At 49.7% G+C, this 21,098-nt stretch overlaps 2 protein-coding genes across 10 annotated transcripts in view; both read left to right on the top strand.

Moving 5' to 3' along the window:
* The window catches only part of ACOXL (acyl-CoA oxidase like), a 380,307-nt gene extending 378,420 nt beyond the window's left edge, over window positions 1-1,887 (top strand). Inside the window, exon 19 of the mRNA XM_070046830.1 lies at window positions 1,431-1,887. The gene's annotated coding sequence lies outside the window, so the exon portion shown is untranslated. The remainder of the gene's footprint in view (window positions 1-1,430) is intronic.
* Window positions 1,888-4,676: 2,789 nt separating this feature from the next.
* Window positions 4,677-21,098, top strand: part of BCL2L11 (BCL2 like 11) — a 157,605-nt gene continuing 141,183 nt past the window's right edge. For 3 of the 9 annotated variants that reach the window (XR_009566188.1, XR_009566189.1, XM_030851780.2), the window contains exons 1-2: window positions 6,422-6,684; window positions 7,621-8,015. Coding sequence is in view for 6 of the 9 variants with exons in the window: in XM_030851780.2 (XP_030707640.1) it covers window positions 6,422-6,684; window positions 7,621-8,015 (658 nt within the window). In the remaining 3 variants the exon portion in view is untranslated. Of the gene's footprint in view, window positions 4,946-6,421; window positions 6,685-7,620; window positions 8,016-21,098 lie in introns of those variants that run through there. The other 6 variants (XR_009566190.1, XM_060309487.1, XM_060309489.2 and 3 more) reach the window with 5 other exon arrangements.

Here is a 21,098-nt window from a genome sequence, read left to right on the forward strand (position 1 = left end):
GTAGAGACATTGAGAGTTGACAGATTAGTCAGGGATTTGTCAGGAGTATTAATTACAAACTTTGAAATCTTGGTCAGTGAAAGTTCATCATAGTACATCTTGCAAATGTGATCAAAGTCTTTTCAGTACTGATTTGATGATGCTTAACCACAGCGTGTAAAGAATGAAGGTTTTCATTAGAAATTACTGACGTAATAGAGCACGCTGTAAGGGAAGATGGATTGATGAACTATTAAAATTCATGCTCTTCCCCCACCCTACCCCACCCCTCTTTTGGGGGCCCTACTCTCATTGTCTCTGAACACCTGACATGGCGTTTTGAACTGCTGCAAAGACGTGTAGTCTTAACAGCATTAGTGCAGCTCAGCGATGGACACCACCATGAGGGCAAAGGTGGGGCTGGTGTTAAGCGATGTACTTAAAACCATAAACATAAACCATAAAAACCTGGGGGCTAACTGTAATTTGGTGAGCGGAAGAAATTTACAGCTGGCTGAAAACTTGAAAAATGGAGGAGTAAAGTGCGTAGCTGCTAAGTGGAAAGGAAAGCAGTTCTTCTGTCTCGCCCTTGTCAAGGTTTAGGAAAACAATCTATTATTTTTGAGAGCTTTTTTTTTTTCCTTTCTCCTGGCACCTAAGCCATGGAAAATGAAATAAAAACACACTCAGTGCAGCTCCTGCAAAATCACTGGCCTTCATTTCCCTCTCCCTTCTGCAAGGAAGACTTATCCGTGCCTTCCAAAGGTTGTCAGAATATGGAGGGTGTCAGTGGGGTTCTTTTGTGCTAATTTCCCACAGGTAGATTTCCCACAGCAGCCAGGTGGAAGGCACACAAGGGTGCCAGTGCCTGGTCTTGGTCCCCCAGGCCCGCTGTGCTGGTGTTTCAGGAACCATGGCCTGCTGCCAGCCATGGGTGAGAGGTGCTAGTCCCGAGAGAACTGGGGCAGGTCTCCTCTGGTTCACCTGTTCTGATGCTCTTCCCGTTCAGTTGCCTCTGTACGCCAGAGGGTGGCACCCCAGGCACTCCAGAGGTGGAATGGAGGAAAAGGGAAAGAACTGGAGGAGAGGTGGGGGGAAGGGGATCGGAGGGGAGCGAAGGGGTGGAGAGAGAAGGGCTGGAAAGGGGCAAGTTGATAAATTGTCTGATTTTGGTCTCCGGCTGCCAGCTAACTTGGAGCCCACCCCTACCCCTTCACGGAATAAGCGGGCTTCTGCCAGACGAAGTGTCAGAGTTAGGAATTTCTAAGATGAAAAAGGCTTGTGACGGTGACCAACAGCCTCTACCCTCCTGGGTCCCAGGAAATCGGAAGGGAAACTAGTGTCAGCGGCTGCTCGGTGTGCCGGGGCTTCGGGGGTGGGCGTCAAGCCGCTGGCACCAAACCGCTACGAGTGAGCACATCTGACCCGTCCCTTTGTGTCGTGTTTTGCAGTTGCTCTATTTGTGCAACTCACGGAAGGATGATGCCCTGAGGGTGATCTCCGTCTTTAACATTCCACGCACCAATCGCTGGAATCGCCAACCCGATGGCCTCCTGGGCCTTCTACCCAGCACCGCAGCATCCCCTGGCCCGGGAAGGAGCGCGGTCTCCGCGGCCCAAGCTGGGAGCCAACTTATAGCGGGGATGGCGGGAAGGGTGGTGGCCCGCCGGCAGCTGTCAGAACGCTTCTCAGACGCCTGGAGCTGGGGCCCGAGGCCGGCTGGCACGTGCTGGGCCGCGGCCCTCAGGGATTTTGGTCGTGCAGTGGGGGTCCCGCTGAGCCTGGCGAGGCGCACTAAGGCTGTTGGGAAAGGGAGCCAGGTGGCAGCCCCGAGAGTGTGGCGTTTTATCGTCTCCTTGTAACCACGACTGGCCGGGCCGTGCCCTCTGCCGCCTAAGTCACCAGATCCCCCTAGACAGAGTGGGCTCCCCTTCCAGGGCGCTCCAGAACTGGTTGCCACCAAAGGCCTCCCGCTGTCAGTGGTGACTCGGATTCCCAGTGATTTGGGAAGACTGTTGTGTTGGGTGGAAAGAAATAAAACTATGAAAATCAAACACCCGCCGGCAAAGTTTCAGTCCAGCAAGTGATGCTTTTCCAGCCCCCTTGGGGCTGGAAATACACGAGAGGGGAGAGGGAAGTGTGAGCCTGGAGTTTTGCTCTGGGCAAAGCACGAACCGGGGCTCGTCCCTCCAGGGCAGGCAGCTCCCGGAAGACAAAGCGCAGAAAACGTTTTGACCGAATGAATGTGTAATCTATTCTTGAGACGAGCAAAGAGTCAGATAAAGTTGAATAAAGATATTAAGCGTTAGGAAGCCTCCCGCTGCTTGCAGAGGACGGAGAGGTGGAGCAGGGCAATACACTGCAGTTAAGCTGGTTTCGGAACTTGGAGAGACCACGCCGGCGACGCCTGTGGTTCCAGCGAGGGCCGTAGATGTCGCCCGACTTCATTCTTGCTTTCAGTCCAAGCCATCCTCCGTTCTCCCTCTCCACATCTCGTGGAGGAGGCAGGAGGGGACATCGCTCTGCTTGTGTCTGCAGAGGCGACATCCAGGACCGGAGCGGAGACCTAACGCCCACCCGCCCTTCTCTAGACTCGAACTCTGCGGGAGAGGGCGGAAAGGGCTCGTGGTCACCCGATGCCAGGCGCTTGGCCGAAGCTCCCCAGCACAGTCTGGGTTGCACGAACTGCCGCCTCCGCCTCCGAGCCGACCTCCTGCTTGTGCCCCAAATAAGAGTATTTAGACGGTTGCTTTCCCCGACTCCTTTTTTTTTTTTTTTTTTTTTTTTTAGTGTTTACAGGGTCACTAGAGCAGACGACGCGGGGGCGGCGGAGCTGCACAGAAGCAGAAGACAACCATCAGGGTTTTTTCTGTGTGGTTCTTTTCCGGTCCCTGTCTGCGTCGTCCAACTCCACGGAGAGCGCGGAGCACTCGGGCGCGCGGCGGGTTTGGGGCTCCTCTCCCGCACAGCAGGTTGGTCCGTTTTCCCCGGGCGCCGCGATAGGCGGTTAAGGCGCAGAGTTTGCCTGTGGCCGCCACCTGTAACACTTACGGGAGCTCCAGATGCGGGTATTGTAGACCTCTCGCCTCTGCGTCTACTTCGCCACATCCACACCCGCGTCCTTTCCCTCCTGCAGCGAAATCCCCGGGGTGGAGCGCGTTCTCAAGCCCCTCCAGAAACCCTTGGCCTCCTCCACCTCGCTAAGGACTCTCGGGAGGATGCGCGGAGAAGACTTTGACCTGGGGCTGTGTTGCCACGCTGACGTTCCGTATCTGCTTACAGAACATAAAAATTGACCAAGGTGGCCAGACGGCGGGACAACTTCTCACTGTCTTGCTTCTCTGCACCGAGGCACCCTTCTGGGGTGCGGGTTAGGGAGGCCCCTAAATTGAGTCTGTAGTCCATCTAGCCTGGTCTCTCCCGCGGCGGGATGTTCCATCTCCCAAGCGATTTGCCCCCCACTACTCCGCTGCGGGCCTCTCAAAACCAGGGGAGCCCAGAGAAGGGCAGAAGTGGGAATGCAGGATGCGCATTTAAATGTCAGATAGGGGTGCGGACCTAGAGGAGGACCAGGGTGTTCACGGAGTTTGGTCTTCCGGGGAAGGAGCGGGAGTGGGGCCTTCGGACACCAAGGAAAAGGGGAAGGGGACTCGCAGGGAGGAAGGGTGGGAGGTACTCTCCCTACTGCTCTGCACGGCGCCGTCCGAAGCCCTCGGCGCTGTCTTCTCCGGCCGTAACACGCCTAGGGACGGCTCCTGGACGGTTCTCTGAGAGCCCAACAAATCTCGAGTATCCCAACCAAGTGGCGGCACCATCCTCTCCCACCTGGAGGCCACGACTCTTCTCAGTCCTTTTTTCTTAAAATGATTTTTTTTTTAGTTCTTTTTTCATTTCCCTATTTCACCTGCTCAGCGCTCACTCGCTTCCCGCCTCGCACCAGGGCTGCGGAAAAAACGCCTCCGGGGATCGCTCCTGGCCCTTTTCTCAACTCTCCACCAAAGGCTATGCCTCTTACCGGGGAGGTTCGGCGCGGGAGAAAAACTAGGTGGCCCTGCGGGGTGGCTTAGAGAGGGCGCCTAAAAAGTGCCGCGTGAGGCGAGGGCGAGGAAGATGAGCAACCTGCGGATGGGGGTCCCACGCGGACCCCCGGAATCTGGAAGGGAGGAGAGCTCAGAGACCCCCTGCTCACCCTTGGACCCGCGCGTTCCCGAGGACCCACCCAGTCCTGGCGCCTGCCCCAGGGCGGCCGAGAGAACTCCCGAGGCAGAGCCTGGGCTCAGGGGCGCCTCCTGAGGCTTTCCGCTGGCGGCAGCGGCCGGGCCTGGCTCCGAGTGTGCCCGGAGCACCCCCTCTGTTCCACGCGCACGCCGTGGCCACCACTGGATTGCCGGGGGGGTGCGGGGGGGGTTGGCGGCGGGGAAGAGAGGAGAGGGCACACTTTGGGGTGGGGGATGGGTGCGCACAGAGCAGTCCGCAGCCCAAGTCACTCCAGTAAACACGCCCGGCAGGGGCAGGGACGGCGGCGCGCGCAGCTGGGAACCCAGCAGGGACACCCCCGCCTTTACCTGTCCGTGCCTGCAAGCGCCGGCGGCCGCGGCGCCGCGGGGGCGGGGCTTGCCAGCCCGCGCGCCGGGCGGGACTTAGCGGGGGCGGGGCCCGCGGTGATTGGGCGCGAGCGCGGGGCCTCCAGCATGAGCTGGGGAGCAAAGCCGCGCAGGTTTCATTTCGCTCCGCGCAGCCTCCAGGTTTCGAGCTTGCAGGAGCGCTGCGTCCCTCGTCGCCGCCGCCGTCACCAGATTCTCTCAGCCTCCCTGAGCGCCCTGCCCTCTGAGGCCAGCATCACTTCAGACTGTTGGATTCGCCTCGCTCCCGCCGCCGCCGCCGCCGCCGCCACCGCCTCGGTGCCCTTCCCCTGGCTCTAGTCCCCCCAATGTCTGACTCTGATTCTCGGACCGAGAAACGCAAGGTAAATACTTCCGAATCCCGGGAATCAGGCCGGGTACTAGTGGAAGATTGGCGCGGGAGCCAGCACGGCGCCACCTCCAGCCCGCTTCCCGCGCACGTGCAGGCAGAGGCGCGCGTCCCCGTCCGGCTTGCGGCGCGGCAGGAGGCGGTCACCAGTGAGGGTCGAGTTCCCTCCCCAGGCAGGTACTCTTTGGGGAGGGGTCGTCCTCCCCGAGGCTGCGAGCAGTTAGTCGAAGTACGGCTTGGGCGGGGATGCGGCACGCGGGGGTGGTGAAGCGTCTCCGGGCCGGTTGGGAGAGGCAGCGCGTGCTCTCCGCACTGGCCCGGGAGCTGGGGGCCGCCGCGCAGGACTGGGCTGCGCGCCCAGCCGTGAAGTCTCGCCGCCGCCCGCCCGCCCCGGCGGCGCACGAGTAGCTGCCGCGAGGTACGAGCCGGACTCGCGTCTCGGCTTTTCTCGGGCGCGGGCCCGCTGTGAAGGATTTATGGAACAGTAATGGTGATTAAACTGACGGGACTCGGTTTTTCCTTTTACTCGTTCAGGCCGACGTTTTGGGCAACTGCTGCGTTCGTCCTTTCTCTCGGACGTGTCTGGGGGTCCTGTCCGGTGTGCGGGTGCCCTGCGGACGATGCCAGACGCACGGTCCACAGACAGCAAGAGACAGAGGGCCTCCTCCGACCGCTGGGGCCACGCGATGGACCAGCCGCTGGCTGTAGAACCTGCCCGGACCGTGGGGCCAGACCGTCTTAGCGATTCGGGCGTGCCCGAGCGCAGTGCTGGCTGGCAGGGCCGTGCCCTCGGGGGCCTGTTACTCGGGGTTGGCGTAGGTGGTGGAAGGCCCGCCGGACACCGGGGATGGGGCTATGGATGTGTTCCTTGTCTGCGGTGGTCACGGGTGCGCGCGGAAATGCGCGTCGGTGGCCAGGGGTAGCCGCTCAGATTTGGTGCGTGTCCCGTGGCGCACGGGGAGAAAGAGGGAGGAAGTTGGAGGAGAATGGGGGCTACAGCTGGGGAGGGGGTGACCTTTAGGGTCCGCATCTTAGCGGGCCTGGGCGGGGGTCGGCTGCTGGGACTGGAGTCTGGGGCCGGCCGTGAGGGTCCTGTTTTGTCTCCAGGTGACTGGCTACTGGGGGCGGCGGGAGCTGCGGAGGCGCGCGCGGCGCCCGGACTGGCGGAGGGGCGGGGCGGGGTAGCCTGGGCAGCCTCCGGCCCCGAGGCCGCGGAAACCTTCGCCGCGGCTCTTGCCGCAGCGACGGCCGGAGCCGCGTTCGGAGGCGAGTTTGTCAACAATCGCCTGGCCTTTGGCGGCCTGTCGGGCAGGCGCCGCCCCCGCCGCCGCAGGCGATTGGCTGTGGCGCGGAGCGACCGCACGAGGGCCAATTGGGAGCGCGGGCACCCGGCGCCAGCGGCGCGGGGAGGTCGGCGGTGCCGGCGGCGGCGGGCGCAGTGCGCGAGGGGAGGAGCGGGAGGAGGCGGAGGATGTTCCCGGCGGCTGCGGCCGGGGTAGCGCGTACCGGAGACGCGGCGTGCGGAGCCCTCAGCTGCCCGGCGGAGCGCGGCAGCGGACGGGCGGCGAGTTGCAGGCTCTCCGCTGCCCCGGGCGCTCCGACCGCGAGTCCCGGGCTTTGTCTCCCGGGCCGCCTTCGTGTTGACGGTCAGGGGGCTCCGGGTCGGCGAAGGGCGCGGGCTGGGCGCCGCCGGGCCCCGGCCCGGACGCGACGCTCGGAAGGGAAGGGGCGGACGTGAGTTTCGGCCTGATTGACTTCGGAGGGGAGAGTCTATGGGGTACAGGAGCCGCGCGCCCCGATGCCGCCCAGCGTGCGGAGTTACTTGTAGACTTTGCAGGGGTCGCCAGGGGACGGCTTTGGGGACCCCCTCCTATTTGGAGGTGTGCACCTAACAGTGCGGCTGTACCTCGGAGAAGTTCCGGCGAGTTCGGTGTGGCGCGCTGCCCCCCCCCCCAGCCCCCGCAGCCGGAGGAGGGGCGCGCGAGCCGGGAGCGGGAGGGACCTCGGGCGGGCGGAGAGCCGGAGCCCGGCTGGGCCGAGCCGCGCTGAGTTACAAACTCTATTGTGACGCACTTACTACGACTGACGGCCCTTGCCAAACCTTCCCCAGACTTGCTGTCCTCAGCACTTTCGGCAGAACAATGGGGCCGGAGCGGGGAACGCGGCCAGCCGCCTGCAATCGCTGCATCTGCGCCCGCTCCTGGGCTCCAGCGGTGTATCTGATCCCGGGAAATCAGAGCCCGCTGGGAGTTTCTGACTTACTCTAGTCGGGTCTGAGTAAAGAGCACATGTGAATAGATCTCAAACAAGCAGCCTCTCCTAAAACGTGTGTGTGTGTGTGTGTGTGTGTGTGTGTGTGTGTGTGTTAGAGCACTAGTTCCACTAGTAATTGACATTGTTGCTGTGTTTTGTTTGGTGGTAGGGAGTTTAGTCCCTCCAACCCACCTCACCGCCCCAAACAAAGATAATGCTACCTTTGTTATGCAGGTTATTTTTACTATTATTTGGAAAAGCGTATGGAAAACTATTGCTATATAAGCAATGACAGTATTAAAGTGTTGGGCATTAATTCTAAGGATTTTTCATGAATAGGTGAAAGTCTGCCCATTTAGGTATTCATTGTAATTATCGTTTTGCTTAAGATAACCCTAGTTTTAATTTTCCTTGCAGAAAAAAAGACCAAATGGCAAAGCAACCTTCCGATGTAAGTTCTGAGTGTGACAGAGAAGGTGGACAATTGCAGCCTGCCGAAAGGCCTCCTCAGCTCAGGCCTGGGGCCCCCATCTCTCTACAGACAGAGCGGCAAGGTAATCCCGAAGGAGAAGGGGACCGCTGCCCCCAAGGCAGCCCACAGGGCCCACTGGCCCCACCGGCCAGTCCCGGCCCTTTCGCTACCAGATCCCCGCTTTTCATCTTCGTGAGAAGATCTTCCCTGCTGTCTCGATCCTCCAGTGGGTATTTCTCTTTTGACACAGACAGGAGCCCGGCACCCATGAGTTGTGACAAATCAACACAAACCCCAAGTCCTCCTTGCCAGGCCTTCAACCATTATCTCAGTGCGATGGGTAAGCAATGCCCGGGGGAGCGGCAGTGCACGTGTGGTTGCTTGAGTCTCTGTCCAGAGACTGTGTGTAGCGTTTAAAGCCCCCTTTGAGAATCCTTTTACAGATACAGTCCATGTTTTGTTGGGAATGACGCATACGTCAAATAAAACACCCAGCCAACATTTTAAAAACACGTTACCAAGTTCTGTGGCAGCGATGAGTTGAGGTCCAAGCATCAGCCTGTTGGCAGTATCTCTCGAACCCCTGGTGCCTTCATTAAAGTATCCAGCTGTGGCATGTTGTCCTAACCCCTAAGGTTTCCTCATTAATGACATTCTACTTGAAAGGGACTCAATCAGTTAACGGCAGATAGAGTAATAATCTAACCAAAAGTGTGGAAGAAGGGATGAGAGAAGTGAATCGTTTTCAAAAATGACATTTTAAGAAGATGAAATAGTTCATATCAGCATTACCACCATAGAACCATGAAAATATTTTGTTTTCTACTCAGATTCCTGTTTGGGCTTATTTTGTTCGCTTGGAGGGTTTGGACATAGTACTAATGAGATTAGATTGTGGGTCTTTATTTCAGGGATTAAAGACAGTTTCAGAATCTGAAGGAGGAGTGGCAAACATAAATGCCCAGAAAAATCTGGCAATCCCATCGGTGAGGGAACTGACCTGGTGGGGATTATGGCGGCTTGGAGAGCGTTTGCCCTTGTCCCTTTTGCTCCCAGTTGGGGCTGTGAGGGTGTGTGGTCTCAAGGTGGTAGGTTTTCCTATAGGGCCAGATAATCCGAGAATGCAGATTTCGATGCCACATCTCCTGATGCTTTGGCAACTTGTTCAGAACTTTGAAAGCACTGTGGAAGCCAAATAAAAACATCTGCGGGCTTGATTTGACCCTTGAGCCTCCAAGGTATGGCTTTGAGTATGCAGAGTGCTTACCACCCTGATCAAGGGGTGAGTGTGTCGGTTCAAATCGCTGTTCCCCAGTAGTGGAAAAGGTTCATGTCTTGATCAGGGTTTATTAGAATCTCATTTACAGTTTGTCCAGATGAGCCCTTCTGCGTTAAAGAGATACAAGTAGGTTGGCGGCGTTTCCAATTAAGAAATCCAGCATAGATTCTATTAAAACGTGGGTGACACCATGCCAAAGGCTAACTAAAACAAAAGCATCAGAGTAGCCACGTAACTGCTGGAACACATGACAGATCTTACTTTTGCAAATACCGTAGACTTCAGTCTTCATAATCTTCAGTTCAGTAAACCGTGCAGGTCCGTCCCCATGTTGCAGAGTTCGCGAGAACCTCAGGACCTCGGTCATTTGTCAGAGGTTGGGCACACCTCGGAAGTGGCAGACAAATGACAAAAATACCAGCAGCTGTACACGTTGGCTGCGTGTCTCCTGCTAAATGCTTTCTTAGGACCCCTCCTTCGGGAAGGGAGCTGGAAGTGTTATTACTGCTGTTACTTTAGTTATTGCTTATTGTTACTCCTGAGCTCATTTTAGCCTTACAAGGTCTTGGTGCTGGCATATATGTTTCTGCCCTTGAAATTGCTCTTGACTATATGAGGACTTACGAGTAAACGAGTTACTAAATGAATTAATGGGGCCTTATGGTGTGCGTGTTTAAAACCCCGTGTATTTTAAGGATCCTCTGGAAGCCATTATAGTTTTTCAGTGCAGACCCCTTTATCAGGTGGCTTAGGGCATGGAAATAGTTTCTCCTTCCCTGAAATATTCCTTCCTTAACCAGGAATAGTGAGTGAGGTAGTGTTTTGTTTTCTTTCTTTCTTTTTTTTTTTTTTTAAATAGGGATAGGCATGAATGCTTTTTTTTGGTGACGTGCCGTTTAGCAAGCAAATTATAAGGTAAGCACCGTTACTTGAGATGACAGATGTAGAGCTTTAGAGAGATCACAATCTAAATTATTAAGCAAAGTTATGGTTTTATCTGTGAGGTGTAAAGTAATGGATCCCGAGGTGTAATTTTATAGTATTAACTACATTCCCGTAGATTGGTGTGAGAACTTAGAGTTTAATGCATAGGATTAAATGATAAGTTCTGAGGGGTTTGTCTGAAGTGAATGCACCAAGGTAAGTTTTCAGTATTAAGTTCTTGTGAGATTTGTTTGGGTGGGGTGGGGGGAGGAGGTGGGATGGGGGAGGGAGGAATTGCTGGTGGGAGGAGGGGATTTAGATGTGAGTGTGTTAAATTAAAGAATAAAATTTGCACCCTTTGTAGTCTGGAACTTTTTTCCCTGGCTATTCTTAAAATAGTTCAGTGCCCAGCGACCCCTGAAATACGCTGAGTTGGTGACTTTGGGTTCTCTAAACATAGCCGTGTTTAGTACTCCTTACTCAGCCATGTCCATTAAGATCTTCAGTGAAGCTTTTGATAATTTACTGCAAAATACATTTTTTCACAAAGAAGTCATTATATTGGTTTCAACCAGTGCAGCACAAATGTGAGGTTACAGAGAGGTCCTCCTTAGGGCTTCCTTTAGCCACAGAGCAGTTTTCTGCTGAGTGACTTGGGGTGGAGAGCATGTATGTGGCAGTTTTGTTCTTGCACTTTGTTCTACTGAGAAAGTAAACTCTTGTCTGGGATGTATAGCAGTTGGGTGTTTGCACTAGAAACGTCTTCCTATTCTCCTCCTTGTCTTCAGTTTTTCTGAAGGTATATTCAAAGAATGCTATATTCAAGGAAAGCTATATTCAGCTGTGAGAGAGACAGTTTTTTCACTTTCACCAAATTTTATTCTCCTTACACTCTGGGAGGATTAACTTGACAAATGCCCTCCTACTCAGCGAAGAGCTGATTATTCGAATCAGAATCACCAGCAGAGGTATTGGTTTGCCGAGTGCCTTTTCTGGTGAGTGTGCTTATTCTCTGTGTATCTTTAATATAAATGTGTACTGAATTCTGTACAAATTCGTGCTTTGAAGATGTCCTCAAAGCAGTTGCACATCAGAGCTGAGAAAGGTCAGGATAGAGGTGAATGCTAGTTAGTAACAACTCTCATACGTCATTTTGGTAAATGACTTAAACTTTCTACTTGTTCCCTGGCACATCAGAAATCATGGGTGGGAGCTAATTGCATTGTTCTTCGCGTCCATCCCTCAACATCTTGTGCCTGCTTTAGCTGGTTACCAGCCCCTCTTTTAAGCTGTGAGCTCTCAGAGTAGGGTCGGAGGGAGGGGCATGGTGTCCTGCAGGTCCTGGGGAGATGTTCAGCATTGTTTGAGCTTTGCCCTTTCCATAGAGCTGACTGAGGACAAATAAGATTTCCCAAAAGGGGGGGATTGGGATTGACATGTATACACTAATATGTTTAAAATAGATAACTAATAAGAACCTCCTGTATAAGATAAATAAGTAAATTTAAAAATAAATAAATTAATTAAAATGTGAAAAAAATAAAAAATAAAGATTTCCCAAAAGGTTTTGCAAGAAGACGACCCTGCCAACACCTGTCAAAAAAAAGTTTTGTTACTTGGATCCAGCTATAAGGTTTGTCAGGTAGGGGTGACAGGTACGGTCGAGCCCAGCACAGTCCCGGTTGGGAAACCACACGTGAGTATTAGCACTCGAAATGGGACTAGTCCAAACTGAGATGTGCAGTCAGTGTCAATACACACTGGAGTCTGAAGACTTAGCATATAAAAAAGAACGTAAAATATCTCAGTCATTTTTATATTAATTGTATGCTGAGATTTTTGAATATGGGGGTTAAATTCTATATATATATTTCGTGTGTGTGTGTGTGTGTGTGTGGTAAACACAAAATTTACCATCGTAACTGTTTCTAACTGTACCCTTTAGTCGTGTTGAGTATCTTCACATCTTCCGGTTCTCAGAACTTTTTCGTCCTGCAGAACTGAAGTTCAGTAACCAGTAAAGCACCTCTGGATTTTTCTCTCCCACCCAGGTCTTAGCAGCCACCATTCTGCCGTCTATCTCTGCGATTTTGATGACTCTAGCTAGGTACCTCATGACTGGAGTCGCGCAGTATTTGGCTTTTTCTGACTAGCTTATTTCACTTAGCATAATGTCCTCAAGGGTCATCTCTGCTAAAGCACGTGAAGCAGATTTCCTTCCTTTTTAAGGCCGAATAATATTCTGTTGTATGTATAGACCACATTTTCTTCGTCCATTCATCTGTTGATGGGTATTTGGGTTGCTTTCATCTCTTGGCTGTTGTGAGTAATGCTGCTGTGAACATGGATGTACATATGTCTCTTTGAGCTCTCGCTTTCAGTTCTTTCAGATGTGTACCCAGAAGTAGGATGACTGGATCATATGATAGAAGTATTTTTAATTTTTTGAGGAACCTCCATACTGTTTTCCACAGTGGCTGCACTAATTTACATTCCCACCAACAGTATCCCTTTTCTTCCCATCCTCAGCAGCATTTGTTATCTCTTATCTTTTTGGTACTAGCCATTTTACCAGGTGTGAGGTGATAACTCATTGTGGTTTAGGTTTGCAGCTCCCTAATCAGTCACATGGAGCATCTTTTCCTATATATGTTGGCCATTAAGTTTGTTTTGAGATGAATTTGATTGGTTTCTTTTTACTTTTTTTTAAGTGTGGCTACTAGAAAATTTTCAAATTAGATTTGCCACTGGCGTTCTGTATTAGCAGAGTGGTTGGGTTGGCCTGGCAGATGGCGGAGCTGGACTGGGCTTTGTGCTTTAGCAAGCCAGACCTGATTCTTCCACTCAAAGCACATCGTGTCCGTGGAACTTACTCCTTTGGTTGCTTTTGTTGACTTAGACGTTGCTTTTGTTGAATTACCCTAATCTTGTGAGCATCTTAAACATCAAGTGAGCCTTGTAGATCTGTCCTCCAGGCAAATATGACTATCCGTTTCGTTTCACCTCTTTAAACTCTGTGGTACGTGCAGGCTTTGGAAAGGTGGAAGGAGGAGTGGTCTGGTTCCTCGGGCACCTCAGGGTGCCCTGGAGCCTGGTGACAGAGATAGGATCTTCTCTGCTGAAGACCTGGTTCTGGCCTTCAGACCCCCCAGGGTCACCCGTTCGGACACCAAGAGAAACAAATTCACTTTGTATGTCCTGTGTGGGGAGAGAAAGTGACGAAAGAGAGGGAAAATTTTCTTTACTGGTTCCAAACAAAATTTAGTAATTGATAGCTGTCTAGACATTTTAAAGTTTTACATCTTTAAAAGGACTTTATTGTGAGCTAATTATAGTTTGACATGCAGTTGTAAGAAATAACCCAGAGAGGGCCTATGTGTGTGTCCTTTACCCAGTTTCTCACAATGGCAGCACCTGGTTTAAATAGTACAGTATCATAGCCAGCACATGACCTTGATAGACTCCAGCTGCCTTATGCAGATTTCACCAGTTTCACATGCATTCCATTTGTGTGTGTGAGAGTGTATTTACTTCTGTGCAATTTCATCAGATGTGTAGGTTTGTGTGACCACCAGCACAGTCAAGATCCAGAACAGTTCCATTCCAAGGATTCTCTTGCTACCTTTGTATATCACAGCCAACTCCCTCCTGTCCCCTAACCCCTGACAGCCACTAATCCGTGCTGCATATCTATACTTCTGTTCTTCCGAGTATGCTATAGAGTCAAACTATATGTGACGTTTTGAGCTTGGCTTTTTTCACTGAGCATATGATACCTTTGAGATCCACCCAGGATGCTGTGTGTATTAGATGTGCCACAGTTTAGCTGTTGACCTGTTGAAAGACATTTGGGCATTTGCAGCTCTGGCAGGGACCTGGCACAGCTGGCACTTGGGGGGCATTTGCCAGCCTGCATTGGACGTTACACATTGTCCTCTGGTACATCTTTGGGCAGCTGCCAGTTGAAGGCCATGGGCACAGTCTTCCTGGTGAAGCCACCCATCAGACTGGCCACCAAGGCTTCACCAGGGCAGCAGAACTGCCGCTGTGAACTGTGCTGTACGGGTTTTTCTGTGAACATGAGTCTCATTTCTCTGGGATAAATGCCCAGAAGTGCAATTGTTGGATCCTCTACGGTACTTGAGTTTTGTAAGAAGCTGTCAAACACTTTGCCAGAGGGTGGCTGTGCCGTTTATATTTCCATCAGCGATGTGTGGGAGATCCATTTTTTCCAGATCTCAGCCAGCATTTGGTGTTATCACTCTTTTGTATTTTAGCCATTCTGACCTGTGCGTAATGATATCTCATTGTAGTTTTAATGATGTCGAATATTTTTTGTGTGTTTTTTGCCTCTGTTTACCCTCCTGTGAAATGGTTGTTCATGTCTTTCACTCATTTTCCAATTGGATTTTTTTTTTTTTAACTCTTGAGCTTTGAGAGTTTTTATGTATTCTAGACTCAAGCAAGGCCTTTGTCAGGTATGTGATTTACAAATGTCTTCTCCCAATCTGTAGCTTGTCTTTCCATCCTCTTCATAGAGCAGAAGTTTTTAATTTTGATGAAGTCCACTTAATCAGTTTTTCCTTCTGTGGGTAATGCTTTTGGTGTCCGGTCTAAGAACTCTTCACCAGGCTCTAAGTCCCCAAATATTTTTCCTAGGTTTTTCTTTTTTTTCCTGGAAGTCTTATAGTGTTACATTTTACACTTAGATCTCTGATTTATGTTGAGTTAATTTGTGTGTTAGGTATGAGATTTAGGTCAGTGTTTATTCTTTTGGACTACGGTGCCCAGTTGCTCTAGCGCTGTTTGCTGAAAAGATTTTTCTTTTTCAATCTAATGGCTTTGCACCTTGGTCAAAGATCAGTTGTCAGGTTTGTGTGGGTTTGTTACCAGTTTCTCTTTGGTGTTCCATTAATTGATGTATCTGTCCTTCTGCCAATACCACACTGCCTTATTACTGTGGTTGTGTATGAAGCCATTATAATGGGTAGAGTGATTCTTCAGACTTTATTCTACTTTTTCAAGATGATTTTAGCCTAGGCCCTGTGCCTTTTCATATAAATTTTAGAATAAGCTTGTCTGTGCCTACCAAAACCCCTGCTGGGGTTTTGATAGGAATTTTGTTAAACCTGTAAGTCACTTTGGAGAAGAATTTGCCTCTTTACTATGTTAGATCTTCTAATCCATAAGCAGGAATGTCTCTTCAAGTACTGAGGTCTTCAGGTGTTGTAATTTTCAGCATAAACATCTTATGCATATTTTGTTAGATTTTATTTACCTTGGAGAGATTATTAATGGTACTTTATTTTTTATTTCAGTTTCTACATACTCATTTTAGTGTATAGAAATGCAGTTCATTTTTGTGCGTTGATCTTAATATCCTGCAGCCTTGTTGAACTCTAATTCAAAAATTTATCGGGAGACCTATCTAGACAATCATAATCTGAAAATAGGCACAGTTTTATTTCTTCCTTTCTGATTTGTATTTTATTTCTTTTTCTTGCCCTAATGCACTGGCTAGAACTTCCAGTGCTGTGGTGAATAGAAGTGGTGAGAGCAGACATCTTTGCCTTTTCTGCTGATCTTAACAGGAAAGCTTTCAGTCTTTAACCATTAAGTATGAAGTAGCTATTTTGTAGATGCTCTTTAAAAATATGAAGAAGTTTCTTTTTATTTCTAGATGGCTGAGAGTTTTTATCATGAATGGAATGGATGTTGGGTTTTATAAAACATTTATTCTGCATCAATTGATATGATCATGTGACTTATGTTAGCCAGTTGATATGCTGTGTTATGTTGACTTTCAGTATTAATCTACCTTGCATGCCTGGGATAAATCCTTCTTGGTCAGGGTGTAGTTCTTTTCATAATTGCTGAATTGAATTTGCTAATATTTTGTGGAGGGTGTTTGTGCCTAAGTTCATGAGAGGTATTTATCTGTTGCGTTAAGACTGTCTGGTTTTGATCAAGGCCTTAATAGTGGGTTGCGTAGTGGTCCCTCCTGCTCTATTCTGGAAGAGATTCTGTAAAATTGGTAATAATTCTTCTTTAAATGTTTGGTGGGATGCTCTAATGAAACCATCTGAACCTGGAGATTTATTTTCTGGGTGTTTTTAAATTACAAATTCAATTTTTTAGTGTTTATAGGACTATTCAGGTTATCTGTTTCATCTTGGTTGAGTTTTGGTACTTTGTGGTTTTCACGGAATGGGTCCATCTCTTCTAAGTTGTTGAATTTTTGAGCCTATGAAGTGTTTATAGTGTTCCCTTATTATCTTTTAAAATGGATACAGGATCTGTTGTGATAGCCCATTTTATTCCTGACATTGGTGACTTATGTTTTCTTACTTTTTAATCTTTATCAGAGTTTGTCAGTTTTGTTTTTTTAAACACTTTTTCTTTTCTTGGTTGCCTGTAGCATGTGGGACCTAACTTCCCTGACCAGGGATCGAACTGGGGCCCACAGCCGTGAAAGTACACAGTCCTAACCACTGGACCACCAGGGAATTCCCCAGTTGTGTTTTTTTAAACCAGCCTTTTATTGTGTTGACTTTTCTCTATTATTTTCCTGTTTTCAATTCTGTTGTTTTATTATTCTTCTGTTTGCTTTGTGTCTGTTTTGTTTTTCCTAATTTCTTGAGGGTAGAAACTTAGAGTCGTGTTTTGAGACCTTTCTACTGCAAGCATTTAGTGCCATAAATTTCCCTTCTCTCCTGCTTTAACTGTATCCCACATGTTTTGGTATATTGTGTTTTCATTTCCATTGACTTCTGTGTGTTTTCTTTTTATTTCCTTTGAGACTCCCTTTCTGACCCTAGATTACTTAGACATGTGTTGTTTCACTTCCAAGTGCGTGAAGACTGTCTTGTCTTCTGTTATTGTTTTCTTATTTGACTCCAATGTGGTCAAAGAACATACTCTGTATGATTTCAGTTCTTTTGAATGCGTTGAGGTTTGTTTTACAGCTCAGGATATGGTCTGTTTTTGGTGAATGGTCTATGAGTGCTTGAAAAAAAAACACCTGCCTTCTGCTGTTGTTGGTTGGCATGTTCATTATATATTTGTCGATTTAGTCTTATTGGTTGGTTGTGTTGTTTGGTTCTTCTGTATCTTTGCTGATCTTCTGTCTAGTAGTTCTGTCAGCTGCTCAGTGTAGTGTTGAAGTCCCCAACTGTAATGGTGGATTTGTCTCTTTCTCCTTTCATATCTGTCAGATTTTGCTCTGTATATTTCAAGGCACTGTTTGGTGTTTGCACATTTTGAACTACATCTTCCTGTTAGGTTGATCCTTTTATCATTGCTATAAAGCATAGCCACTCCTGTTTTTTGTAAAAAATATTAGCAATGTTTACGTGGGATGTCTTTTTCCATGCTTACTCTTCCAGCCTACCTATGTTGTATTTGAAATAAGTTTTTTTGTGTACAACATATCTTTAGATGATACTGGTTTTTTTCTGCCACACCCAATCTGTCCTTTTAGTGGTGCATTTAGACTGTTTACAATTAAGGTACTTGTTGGTATGTTAGAGCTTAAGTGTGCTATTTTACTATCTTTCTGTTTCCTCTGTTTGTGTTTCTGTTTCCTATTTTCTTTTTTTCAACCTTACTGTGAGTTATCGGAACATTTTTTAGGATTCCATCTTGACTTTTTTTGTAGTGTTTTTACATATATTGCTCTGCTGTTACACTATGCAGATGTAATCTACCAGCGTCAGTGGCGTCACCATTTTATGACTTCACTTGCAGTGTGGGTACCTTACTTCTTCCATTTAGGTCCACTTACCTGCCCCGATTTTCAAATATAATTGTCTTAAATATTTCCTCCATATACATTGAGCACCATGTCAGATGACATTATCTCTTTTGCTAAATGTAATTTAAGAAACTCCTGAGAAGTAGGCTAGTTACTTGCTCCCACTTTTTCCCATTCCAATATTCTTTCCTTTCTGAAGTCCTAAGGCTCTGTTAATCATTTCCTTCCTGTTGAGAGGACTTCTTTAGTCATTCTTCAATGACAGGCCTGCTGGCAACAATCCTTAGTTCTCCTTCATCCGCGAATGTCTTTATTTCCCCTCGCCCCCCGCACCCTCCCCCCCCCCAAGGATATTTTCACTGGTTATAGAATTTGCGGTTGACGGTTGGTTTTATTTTCAGTGCTTGAAAAACATGCCACTTGCTCCTGCCCTTCATGGTTGCAGGTGAGAAATCCTTTGTCATTCGAATTGTTCTCCTGTAAGTAATGTGTCATTTCTGTCTGGCTGCTTCCAGGGGTTTTTCTTTGTCTTTTAGTTTCCAGAAGTTTAATGTGGCTTGGATTTCTTTGGGTTTATCCATTTCAAGGTTAACTCGAATATATATATATTTGAGTTATATATATAATATCAAATCCGTGGTTTGATATTTTCTGCCAAGTTTGGGAAGTTTTCAGCCATTGTGTCTCTGGGTATTTTTTCAGTCCCTGCCTGCCTCTTTGGGGACTTCCGTGACAAAAGAGTATTAGTATTTTTGTTGTGGTCCGACAGGTCCCCGAGACTGTTCATTTTTCATCATCTATTCTCTTTGTTCTGATTAACTAAATTCTACTGATTAGCCTCATGTCCGCTGATTCCCTCCTGTGTCACTTCCACTCCAGTGATTTTTTTTTTTTTTTTGCTTTTCTGCTTTAAATGTATTTTTCAGTTCTAAAATTTTGCCTGCCTCTGCCGGGTGGGGTGGACGTTCAGATCCCTCCTGGGCCTTGCTGCTACTTTCCCAGCAAAAGCAGGGCACCGACCAGCACGGCTTCACGGAGCCCAGTCAGGGGTGTACGCTTAGCTCCCTGGGCCCCTGTTGACACCTGGAGGGGGAAAAGGTGGAGGGCTGACTTGCAGGCCTTGTTTCTGCAGGGCGGCGGCCAAAGCTCAGTTCCTCTCTGTTCCCTGTCTACACCAGCGTGAGGGCTGGGGGCAGGGGTGGAACACACCAGCCCTGCCTTCCACCACCTCGTTCCCCTTACTGGTGCTGGGTGTGAGTTCCCCTTTGTTCTCCTTCATGCCGGGTGGGCGTGGAGGCTCAGTGACCCACCAGGTCCCACTGAGCCTTGAGGCTGGGGTGGGGGATCAGTGGGCCACTGGCTCTGTTTTCCACCACCTCATTCAGTCTTGCTGCTGCCGGGGGCTGGGCAGGTTCAGCTTCCCGCTAGGCCTTTCCCGCGGCCTGAGGTGGGGGAAGTGAGGGCTGACTCACTCTGACTTGTTCTGTCTCATTGCTCACCAGCGTTGGGTGGAGGTGGGGGCTGGGCCCGCTGATACATGGTGTGTATGTGTGTGTGTAGTGGCGACTCACCCTGCCTGGTCCCACCTCCATGCTGCATAGTCAAGGGGGGAGCGTTAGATGTCTCTGGGGCCCTGGAGGGAGTGGGGGGAATCACAGCGTCATCTGTTTCCACTGGGCAGCGCCTGGGAGGTCAGCTCCCTGCCTAAGCTGCCAGTACCACCTGAGTGGTTTCAGAGCACCAACCACTCCTGCTGGGCAGGGGGATGGGCAGCGGGCAGTGTTCAGCTGCAGTAGGGTGGGTATGGCCAAAAGGCTTTCTGTTGGGGGCCCCCATTCCCCAGTCCTTTGGCTAAAGAGAACAGCTTTCCTTGGATAGTTTTCTCTCTGCCTGTTGGAGATCACGTTGCAGGCCTCTGCAGTGCCCTGGTCGGGAGGTATGGAGGGTATGAGCAAACCGGGGGACTCGCCACCCTGTCATTCCTCAAGCCCCGTGGTCCCCAGGCAGCCCACTCTCTTTCCCCTCTCAGTCCTCCGTGCTTAGTTGTAAAAAGGAGGACCTGGGGGAGTAGGGTGACCCCACCTTCGTGGAGCTAAAAATCTGTATCTTCTTTGAACTATTTATGATTGCTATTGATCGGCTCTGGTTGCAAAGTACTACTCAGAATTTTAGAAGTCACCTCTTTCACCCTTTATTTTTATTCTCTATACGGAATAGTAGGATTTTAATGTCAGGAAGCGATTTAACGGTAATCCTAGCCACTTTTTTCACATACTAACTGCAGTATCTATTGTTGTGATTCCCCTGGTGACGTGCTCTCAGAGGGTACACACCACGCCGCCCTCAAACGCACTGCCTGAAGATGTATGGGTGACACAAGTCTGATCCCACGTGCCATAAGGGAGCTTCTCATTAGGAAAATGCTAAGTCTTGTGGTTCTGTGTGATTGGACTCTAAGGCAGGAGAAAGATCAATCATCCACTGATTTGTTTTGGTTAGTATTTAGGGCCTTTGTGGTATTAGATTTCTAGATAGACATACGCACATAATTGCCGGTTGAATGCTCGACTGTCTTGATGTCTTGCTTCCTGACCTACTTTAAAACCACTGAATCGGAGCACTTGCCCAGTGCCCGAGTCTCTGCACGCCCCTGGTCTGTGGTCACCCTGCCCGTGTTGGATGGGACTCCCCGTGGACCAGCACCCTCCCACGCTGGAGTCCAGTGGTCTTCATTCCTCCTCTGTTGGGTCAGCCTCAGTCTTGGTGTATTCCTCCTGTGACACAATTTCCATCTGCTTTCACCTTCTGGTCACTGTCCTCTGGTCGTTCTGCTTGGTCAGTGGCCAGGACCCGTGCCGGGGCATGTGACCTAAGCCTGCTTTGCTTCTCCGTGGAGGTCCTGTGGACCCAAAGCGAACGTCTGTCCTTTAAGACACGGCCGCCTTGGTCCTGTGCTGTGTCAGGCACTGGGCTGTGAGCACTGTGCCGCCCACCCGCCTGCCCACCCGCCGACCCTGCTCTGCAGGCACAGAACAGGGCCTGCCATTCCTTCCTCATGTAGGAAATGCTGGCAGAAGCGTATGTGCAGAGGACTCATTGTGGCGTTGTTTTATACCAACCGGAAAACTACTGGCAGTCCAAATGGTATGGGAAAACATCTACATTAGCCAGACTGTGGTGCTGTCTTCTAATGATGTTAAAAAGAATAGTCACGTGGAAAAGGCTCCTGGTGTTACGTTCAACTTAAAAAGGTTACAGAGTTCTTGGCGACATCCTAGTGTCATAGTCTATAATAAAAATACCATAGTTTGGGTTGCTTCAGTAATAAACATTTGTCTCACAGTTTTGGAAGCTGGAAGTGTGAGGCCAAGGTGCTGCCATGGTCCGGCTCTGGTGGGGTCCCTCTTCCTAGCTTGTAGGTGGCCACCTTCTCACTGTCCTCATGTGATGGAAGGACGGCAAGCTAG

Source organism: Globicephala melas, chromosome 12 (genome assembly GCF_963455315.2).
Source record: "Globicephala melas chromosome 12, mGloMel1.2, whole genome shotgun sequence".
Taxonomy (NCBI): domain Eukaryota; kingdom Metazoa; phylum Chordata; class Mammalia; order Artiodactyla; family Delphinidae; genus Globicephala; species Globicephala melas.